Source organism: Brassica rapa, unplaced genomic scaffold (assembly GCF_000309985.2).
Source record: "Brassica rapa cultivar Chiifu-401-42 unplaced genomic scaffold, CAAS_Brap_v3.01 Scaffold0216, whole genome shotgun sequence".
Taxonomy (NCBI): domain Eukaryota; kingdom Viridiplantae; phylum Streptophyta; class Magnoliopsida; order Brassicales; family Brassicaceae; genus Brassica; species Brassica rapa.
The window spans coordinates 10,229-20,007 of NW_022610160.1; the positions used below are offsets into that span (position 1 = coordinate 10,229).

General features: G+C 40.5%; 2 protein-coding genes across 2 annotated transcripts; both read left to right on the top strand.

The window, feature by feature from the left end:
• The first annotated feature begins 3,308 nt into the window (after positions 1–3,308).
• LOC117129873 lies at positions 3,309–6,238 on the top strand. Its single transcript, XM_033283092.1, has 2 exons — positions 3,309–3,738; positions 3,820–6,238. The coding sequence occupies exons 1-2, from the start codon at positions 3,358–3,360 to the stop codon at positions 4,813–4,815; spliced, it is 1,377 nt and encodes a 458-aa protein (XP_033138983.1). The 5' UTR covers positions 3,309–3,357; the 3' UTR covers positions 4,816–6,238.
• Positions 5,617–7,299, top strand: LOC117129874. Its single transcript, XM_033283093.1, has 2 exons — positions 5,617–6,277; positions 6,359–7,299. Exons 1-2 carry the CDS (start codon positions 5,669–5,671, stop codon positions 6,674–6,676), a joined length of 927 nt encoding a protein of 308 aa, XP_033138984.1. The 5' UTR covers positions 5,617–5,668; the 3' UTR covers positions 6,677–7,299.
• The last annotated feature ends 2,480 nt before the right edge of the window (positions 7,300–9,779 follow it).

Genomic DNA, 9,779 nt, shown 5'->3' on the forward strand with positions numbered 1-9,779 from the left:
TCTTGAAACCTCAAAGAGTCAACCACGAACTCAGGTTCTCACGAACCTGGCTCTGATACCATATGACTTTTAGTAATGTTTAGAGTAATCTGAGTATTTAGGAAAGATTAGAATGGATTTGGAGAAGATAAGAGTCTAGAAAGAGTTTAAGAGACTAATAAGAGATCATGGAGACTAAAGACTAAGAGAAGGACTCAAAATGAATTGCTTAATCTTATTAATGAGTGAGGTTACATATTTATATGAAGACATAAGTAGGGTTTTCGTAAACAAGAGGATAAGGTAAGCATGTGGAGTCAATGACCATTTCAAAACCATCCAATGATGTGAGCTGCGCGTGTGAGCCTTCCTTAGCTGGCTCATGCCTTTTGCTTTTGCTTTTCCAGCTGTGCCAGCCTGTCCAAGACTCCCTTATCCTTTCAACGGTCTGATCCATCCCACAAAGGCTAAGGTAACTTCTCCTCTTTCACTTAAGTAACTCGGATAACTTATGGTAAGGTTTGGTTGAGCTTTGGTCGATCCTATCTTGTACGGACTGTACGGCCATGTACGGCCTTGTACGGACTGGCTGATCTCAAAGCTCCCAAACCTTCCTATTCTTTCTCCTCTTCATTCTACTTAACCCTCATCTTCATTCTTCACTTAACACTCCTCATTTCTTACAAAGTGACTCATCCTGGTTTGATTGGATTGACGAAGAAGTTGTCCTATTCCCAAACTGGGAAACTGGAATCACCTGATTTGAAAGTGGGATAACTTCTTCATCCCAACTCCTATGAGATTTATTCAACCTCTTGGTGATTCTCCAACACTTTATGTATCCAAATCAAGCTTCTTACAAAGTGACTCATCCTGGTTTGATTGGAACGACGAAGAACCTGTCCTATTCCCGAACTGGGAAACTGGAATCACCTGATTTGAAAGTGGGATAACTTCTTCATCCCAACTCCTATGAGATTTATTCAACTTCCTGGTGTTTCTCCAACACTTTATGTATCCAAATCAAGCTTCTTACAAAGTGATTCATCCTGGTTTGATTGAAACGACGAAGAACCTGTCCTATTCCCAAACTGGGAAACTGGAATCACCTGATTAGAAAGTGGGATAACTTCTTCATCCCAAGTCCTATGAGATTTATTCAACTTCCTGGTGTTTCCCCACCATTTTATGTATCCAAATCAAGCTTCTTACAATGTGATTCATCCTGGTTTGATTGGAACGACGGAGAAGCTGTCCTATTCCCAAACTGGGAAACTAGAATCACCTGATTAGAAAGTGGGATAACTTCTTCATCCCAACTCCTATGAGATTTTTTCAACTTCCTGGTGTTTCTCCACCATTTTATGTATCAAAATCAAGCTTCTTACAAAGTGATTCATCCTGGTTTGATTGGAACGACGAAGAAGCTGTCCTATTACCAAACTGGGAAACTGGAATCACCTGATTAGAAAGTGGGATAACTTCTTCATCTCAACTCCTATGAGATTTATTCAACTTCCTGGTGATTCTCCAACACTTTATGTATCCAAATCAAGCTTCTTACAAAGTGATTCATCCTGGTTTGATTGGAACGACGGAGAAGCTGTCCTATTCCCAAACTGGGAAACTGGAATCACCTGATTAGAAAGTGGGATAAATTCTTCATCCCAACAACTATGAGATTTATTCAACTTCCTGGTGATTCTCCAACACTTTATGTATCCAAATCAAGCTTCTTACAAAGTTATTCATCCTGGTTTGATTGGAACGACGAAGAAGCTGTCCTATTCCCAAACTGGGAAACTGGAATCACCTGATTTGAAAGTGGGATAACTTCTTCATCCCAACTCCTATGAGATTTATTCAACTTCCTGGTGATTCTCCAACACTTTATGTATCCAAATCAAGCTTCTTACAAAGTCATTCATCCTGGTTTGATTGGAACGACGAAGAACCTGTCCTATTCCCAAACTGGGAAACTGGAATCACCTGATTAGAAAGTGGTGTGATCCTGATCAGGATTGGAATCAATGGATTGAAGCCAATGTATGGGTCAGCTATACCACTGATCATGGTGCAGTTTAATGGACAGTATCATACTCTTATTGGCATGATCTATGAGGTTCTGGATAGAGAGAAGAGAAGAACTGTTGGTACTGCCTTGAAACAGCTTGAACAAAGAGGATTCAACCAACTGAGCTTAACAGGAGCTATGGAGACCATTCACCTCATCCAAATTTGTATGGAGAACAAGGAAAACATGTCAGGAAGTTTCTGGATTGGGTTATTTGGATCTAGGCGAAATAGGGCTTTTTCGGTCCAAAAAGAGAGTTGCAGCCAGAATCTTGATCCACTTGCTTTCTAGCTGGCCTAACAGGACGTGGAGGATCTAAAGTTCATTAGGAGACACTCCAAATCAAGTTCAAGTCGTGGCCCATCATAAACCAAAGAAGAACCAGCTTGTTGGTTTAATTTAATTGCAATGTAATGGGTTTAGTTTATTGGGCTTTCATTTAATTTAAACCAAAGACAATTAGGAATTTGAGTAAACCAGATTTGGGTAGATTAGTATTTAAAATAAACCAATTTCGAATTGGATTAGGAGATTAAACCATCTTGGTTTAAATTTAGGGTTTTCAGTTTTATTCTTTTAACATATGTAGCCACGTTTTGGGATGGAAATCAATCAATCGACATTTTTTTCAACTTCTTTGTTTTGAGTTTTCTCTCAATTCTGCTGGTGTGTAATATCCAGCTTGGGTTCTCTGATTTGGTGTGCCATATCCAGATCAGAAGCCTTGGAGTATCAGGAGACGAGCCATCTCTCTTGTGTCCCACATCAATCCACAAACCTTGATACAGATCGAGTCTTTGATTCTCTGTTTGCAAGGATTATCTCTGTGATCCATCCTAGACACTAAGCAGGGTGATCCTGTGTCTGTGGAGCAGAAAAAAACATCTTTATAGCATCCCATAGCTCTAAGGAAAAGACCATATCCATCACCTTTCATCCACCCACGCCCCCTTCAAGTGATCCAGGGAGAGACAGCCATTCCAGGGCTGCACCAAGTGGTATCAGAGCCTCTTGAGGGTTAGGGTTTGAAGTTTTAACAAGGGAGCACGAAATCTATCAGTTAACAAACTGTATTCTATGTCTGGATATGAAGAAGAGCTTACAATTCCATTCTTCTATGGGAAGATTGATACAGAGGCATACCTTGATTGGGAAAAGAAGATGGAGTTTCTCTTTGGACTCCTATACTACACTGAAAAGAAAAAGGTATGTCTAGCAGTCAATGGACTCTGTGGAAGTGCATTCTCATGGTGGCAGAGAGTTTCTCAGAATAGGAGATTTGAAAAAAAACCACAAATTATTTCATGGGTGGAGATGAAGACCTTGATGAAGAAGAGGTTTGTCTCGCAGTGGAACTTCCAAAACTAAAACCAGAAGCAGCAACAAAGCTTACTACTTTAGATCAGCCTGCCTATTGGTTTGAATTGCCATTAAAACCGGCTGAGAGAAGATCTGTGGTTCCTGTTCTATCATTGAAACAAGAGGAGGAAAAGCTGCAAGCTTCTATATTAGCTTCTCCAATAAAACAGATTGAGGAGAGTCATAAAACTGAACCAGAACCAACAACTCTTTGTTTAAAACTAGAGGAGGAGGCAGAAGTTGCAGAAGCTGAGTGTGGCCACGTACCTGATCAAATAAAACAAGAAGAAAAGGTTCCTGGAGGGTCATCTAAAGCTCTTGAATTGGTGCTTCCTACTGTTGAGCAAGGTGATAACTTTAAGTCTTTAGCTTGTGAGTTACTAATCAGACCTTTGGTATGTCTTCAGCTCAGCTTAGTGGAACATCTGAGAGTTGTTAAGGGCCTGCAACAAGTTGTTTTTGAACCAGGAGGAAGCTTGTGTGTGGTTAGAAGAAACAAACAAATTCTGGATCAGAAAGCAACTGCATACAAGCTCAATTTGCAAGGTTCATTCACTCTTGAAAAACAAGATTTGTGGTCAAATCTTTTTAAAGGGAGAGAGAATGGTATGATAAAAACTATTTGCAGAGAGAATGAAGGAGAGTCAGGAGGTAACACGTCCTTTATCAGGTTCATAACTGACCAGAACAAGCTGAGAAGAGATAAACAGGAACTGGTGGTGGTTAAAGAGAAGCCAGAACTGGAGGATGAGTATGGGGACCAAACCACACGACCACCTGACCAGAAGGATGTTAAACTGAGAGTACATGGTCTCATGTTCATGACCAGGACGTGGATAGGATCATCCTGGAGAGAAGCATTCAACTGCAAACTCAACAAAGTGGAGAAATCATCTGCCTTAGAAGCCACATGCAGTGAGGAAAGTTCCAAGATGTTGCTGAGACATGAAGAAGGACTGCAGAGCTTTGTGTTTCATCCTGGAGAGACTAGAGAGGTGATGATATATCTCATGGCCAGGTCAGGAACTTTGGAGTTAAATTATCAAGGTTCTGTCATCCTACAGAGCTTGGATTTGAGGACAAATCCTTTTAAAGGAGGAGGGGATGGTGTGATCCTGATCAGGATTGGAATCAATGGATTGAAGCCAATGTATGGGTCAGCTATACCACTGATCATGGTGCAGTTTAATGGACAGTATCATACTCTTATTGGCATGATCTATGAGGTTCTGGATAGAGAGAAGAGAAGAACTGTTGGTACTGCCTTGAAACAGCTTGAACAAAGAGGATTCAACCAACTGAGCTTAACAGGAGCTATGGAGACCATTCACCTCGTCCAAATTGTATGGAGAACAAGGAAAACATGTCAGGAAGTTTCTGGATTGGGTTATATTTGGATCTAGGCGAAATAAGGCTTTTTCGGTCCAAAAAGAGAGTTGCAGCCAGAATCTTGATCCACTTGCTTTCTAGCTGGCCTAACAGGACGTGGAGGATCTAAAGTTCATTAGGAGACACTCCAAATCAAGTTCAAGTCGTGGCCCATCATAAACCAAAGAAGAACCAGCTTGTTGGTTTGATTTAATTGCAATGTAATGGGTTTAGTTTATTGGGCTTTCATTTAATTTAAACCAAAGACAATTAGGAATTAGGATAAACCAGATTTGGGTAGATTAGTATTTAAAATAAATCGATTTCGAATTGGATTAGGAGATTAAACCATCTTGGTTTAAATTTAGGGTTTTCAGTTTTATTCTTTTAACATATGTAGCCACGTTTTGGCATGGAAATCAATCAATCGTCATTTTTCTCAACTTCTTTGTTTTGAGTTTTCTCTCAATTCTGCTGGTGTGTAATATCCAGCTTGGGTTCTCTGATTTGGTGTGTCATATCCAGATCAGAAGCCTTGGAGTATCAGGAGGCGAGCCATCTCTCTTGTGTCCCACATCAATCCACAAACCTTGATACAGATCGAGTCTTTGATTCTCTGTTTGCAAGGATTATCTCTGTGATCCATCCTAGACACTAAGCAGGGTGATCCTGTGTCTGTGGAGCAGAAAAAAACATCTTTATAGCATCCCATAGCTCTAAGGAGAAGACCATATCCATCACCTTTCATCCACCCACGCCCCCTTCAAGTGATCCAGGGAGAGACAGCCATTCCAGGGCTGCACCAAGTGGTATCAGAGCCTCTTGAGGGTTAGGGTTTGAAGTTTTAACAAGGGAGCACGAAATCTATCAGTTAACAAACTGTATTCTATGTCTGGATATGAAGAAGAGCTTACAATTCCATTCTTCTATGGGAAGATTGATACAGAGGCATACCTTGATTGGGAAAAGAAGATGGAGTTTCTCTTTGGACTCCTATACTACACTGAAAAGAAAAAGGTATGTCTAGCAGTCAATGGACTCTGTGGAAGTGCATTCTCATGGTGGCAGAGAGTTTCTCAGAATAGGAGATTTGAAAAAAAACCACAAATTATTTCATGGGTGGAGATGAAGACCTTGATGAAGAAGAGGTTTGTCTCGCAGTGGACACTTCCAAAACTAAAACCAGAAGCAGCAACAAAGCTTACTACTTTAGATCAGCCTGCCTATTGGTTTGAATTGCCATTAAAACCGGCTGAGAGAAGATCTGTGGTTCCTGTTCTATCATTGAAACAAGAGGAGGAAAAGCTGCAAGCTTCTATATTAGCTTCTCCAATAAAACAGATTGAGGAGAGTCATAAAACTGAACCAGAACCAACAACTCTTTGTTTAAAACTAGAGGAGGAGGCAGAAGTTGCAGAAGCTGAGTGTGGCAACGTGCCTGATCAAATAAAACAAGAAGAAAAGGTTCCTGGAGGGTCATCTAAAGCTCTTGAATTGGTGCTTCCTACTGTTGAGCAAGGTGATAACTTTAAGTCTTTAGCTTGTGAGTTACTAATCAGACCTTTGGTATGTCTTCAGCTCAGCTTAGTGGAACATCTGAGAGTTGTTAAGGGCCTGCAACAAGTTGTTTTTGAACCAGGAGGAAGCTTGTGTGTGGTTAGAAGAAACAAACAAATTCTGGATCAGAAAGCAACTGCATACAAGCTCAATTTGCAAGGTTCATTCACTCTTGAAAAACAAGATTTGTGGTCAAATCTTTTTAAAGGGAGAGAGAATGGTATGATAAAAACTATTTGCAGAGAGAATGAAGGAGAGTCAGGAGGTAACACGTCCTTTATCAGGTTCATAACTGACCAGAACAAGCTGAGAAGAGATAAACAGGAACTTGGTGGTTAAAGAGAAGCCAGAACTGGAGGATGAGTATGGGGACCAAACCACACGACCACCTGACCAGAAGGATGTTAAACTGAGAGTACATGGTCTCATGTTCATGACCAGGACGTGGATAGGATCATCCTGGAGAGAAGCATTCAACTGCAAACTCAACAAAGTGGAGAAATCATCTGCCTTAGAAGCCACATGCAGTGAGGAAAGTTCCAAGATGTTGCTGAGACATGAAGAAGGACTGCAGAGCTTTGTGTTTCATCCTGGAGAGACTAGAGAGGTGATGATATATCTCATGGCCAGGTCAGGAACTTTGGAGTTAAATTATCAAGGTTCTATCATCCTACAGAGCTTGGATTTGAGGACAAATCCTTTTAAAGGAGGAGGGGATGGTGTGATCCTGATCAGGATTGGAATCAATGGATTGAAGCCAATGTATGGGTCAGCTATACCACTGATCATGGTGCAGTTTAATGGACAGTATCATACTCTTATTGGCATGATCTATGAGGTTCTGGATAGAGAGAAGAGAAGAACTGTTGGTACTGCCTTGAAACAGCTTGAACAAAGAGGATTCAACCAACTGAGCTTAACAGGAGCTATGGAGACCATTCACCTCATCCAAATTGTATGGAGAACAAGGAAAACATGTCAGGAAGTTTCTGGATTGGGTATATTTGGATCTAGGCGAAATAAGGCTTTTTCGGTCCAAAAAGAGAGTTGCAGCCAGAATCTTGATCCACTTGCTTTCTAGCTGGCCTAACAGGACGTGGAGGATCTAAAGTTCATTAGGAGACACTCCAAATCAAGTTCAAGTCGTGGCCCATCATAAACCAAAGAAGAACCAGCTTGTTGGTTTGATTTAATTGCAATGTAATGGGTTTAGTTTATTGGGCTTTCATTTAATTTAAACCAAAGACAATTAGGAATTTGAGTAAACCAGATTTGGGTAGATTAGTATTTAAAATAAACCAATTTTGAATTGGATTAGGAGATTAAACCATCTTGGTTTAAATTTAGGGTTTTCAGTTTTATTCTTTTAACATATGTAGTCACGTTTTGGGATGGAAATCAATCAATCGACATTTTTTTCAACTTCTTTGTTTTGAGTTTTCTCTCAATTCTGCTGGTGTGTAATATCCAGCTTGGGTTCTCTGATTTGGTGTGCCATATCCAGATCAGAAGCCTTGGAGTATCAGGAGACGAGCCATCTCTCTTGTGTCCCACATCAATCCACAAACCTTGATACAGATCGAGTCTTTGATTCTCTGTTTGCAAGGATTATCTCTGTGATCCATCCTAGACACTAAGCAGGGTGATCCTGTGTCTGTGGAGCAGAAAAAAACATCTTTATAGCATCCCATAGCTCTAAGGAAAAGACCATATCCATCACCTTTCATCCACCCACGCCCCCTTCAAGTGATCCAGGGAGAGACAGCCATTCCAGGGCTGCACCAGAAAGTGGGATAACTTCTTCATCCCAACTCCTATGAGATTTATTCAACTTCCTGGTGATTCTCCAACACTTTATGCATCCAAATCAAGCTTCTTACAAAGTTATTCATCCTGGTTTGATTGGAACGACGAAGAAGCTGTCCTATTCCCAAACTGGGAAACTGGAATCACCTGATTTGAAAGTGGGATAACTTCTTCATCCCAACTCCTATGAGATTTATTCAACTTCCTGGTGATTCTCCAACACTTTATGTATCCAAATCAAGCTTCTTACAAAGTCATTCATCCTGGTTTGATTGGAACGACGAAGAACCTGTCCTATTCCCAAACTGGGAAACTGGAATCACCTGATTAGAAAGTGGGATAACTTCTTCATCCCAACTCCTATGAGATTTATTCAACTTCCTGGTGTTTCCCCACCATTTTATGTATCCAAATCAAGCTTCTTACAAAGTGATTCATCCTGGTTTAATTGGAACGACGAAGAAGCTGTCATATTCCCAAACTGGGAAACTGGAATCACCTGATTAGAAAGTGGGATAACTTCTTCATCCCAACTCCTATGAGATTTATTCAACTTCCTGGTGATTCTCCAACACTTTATGTATCCAAATCAAGCTTCTTACAAAGTGATTCATCCTGGTTTGATTGGAACGACGAAGAAGCTGTCCTATTCCCAAACTGGGAAACTGGAATCACCTGATTTGAAAGTGGGATAACTTCTTCATCCCAACTCCTATGAGATTTATTCAACTTCCTGGTGTTTCTCCAACACTTTATGTATCCAAATCAAGCTTCTTACAAAGTGATTCATCCTGGTTTGATTGGAACGACGAAAAGCTGTCCTATTCCCAAACTGGGAAACTGGAATCACCTGATTAGAAAGTGGGATAACTTCTTCATCCCAACTCCTATGAGATTTATTCAACTTCCTGGTGTTTCCCACCATTTATGTATCCAAATCAAGCTTCTTACAAAGTGATTCATCCTGGTTTGATTGGAACGACGAAGAAGCTGTCCTATTCCCAAACTGGGAAACTGGAATCACCTGATTTGAAAGTGGGATAACTTCTTCATCCCAACTCCTATGAGATTTATTCAACTTCCTGGTGATTCTCCAACACTTTATGTATCCAAATCAAGCTTCTTACAAAGTGATTCATCCTGGTTTGATTGGAACGACGAAGAAGCTGTCCTATTCCCAAACTGGGAAACTGGAATCACCTGATTAGAAAGTGGGATAACTTCTTCATCCCAACTCCTATGAGATTTATTCAACTTCCTGGTGATTCTCCAACACTTTATGTATCCAAATCAAGCTTCTTACAAAGTGATTCATCCTGGTTTGATTGGAACGACGAAGAAGCTGTCCTATTCCCAAACTGGGAAACTGGAATCACCTGATTAGAAAGTGGGATAACTTCTTCATCCCAACTCCTATGAGATTTATTCAACTTCCTGGTGATTCTCCACCACTTTATGTATCCAAATCAAGCTTCTTACAAAGTGATTCATCCTGGTTTGATTGGAACGACGAAGAAGCTGTCCTATTCCCAAACTGGGAAACTGGAATCACCTGATTAGAAAGTGGGATAACTTCTTCATCCCAACTCCTATGAGATTTATTCAACTTCCTGGTGATTCTCCAACACTTTATGTA

Excerpts from the sequence above, each read along its gene's own strand:
- LOC117129873 (XM_033283092.1), top strand. The coding sequence starts at position 3,358 with ATGGGTGGAGATGAAGACCTTGATGAAGAAGAGGTTTGTCTCGCAGTG. Across the intron at positions 3,739-3,819 it reads CATCTAAAGCTCTTGAATTG|CTCAGCTTAGTGGAACATCT; the intron begins GTGCTTCCTACT and ends GTATGTCTTCAG.
- LOC117129874 (XM_033283093.1), top strand. The coding sequence starts at position 5,669 with ATGTCTGGATATGAAGAAGAGCTTACAATTCCATTCTTCTATGGGAAG. Across the intron at positions 6,278-6,358 it reads CATCTAAAGCTCTTGAATTG|CTCAGCTTAGTGGAACATCT; the intron begins GTGCTTCCTACT and ends GTATGTCTTCAG.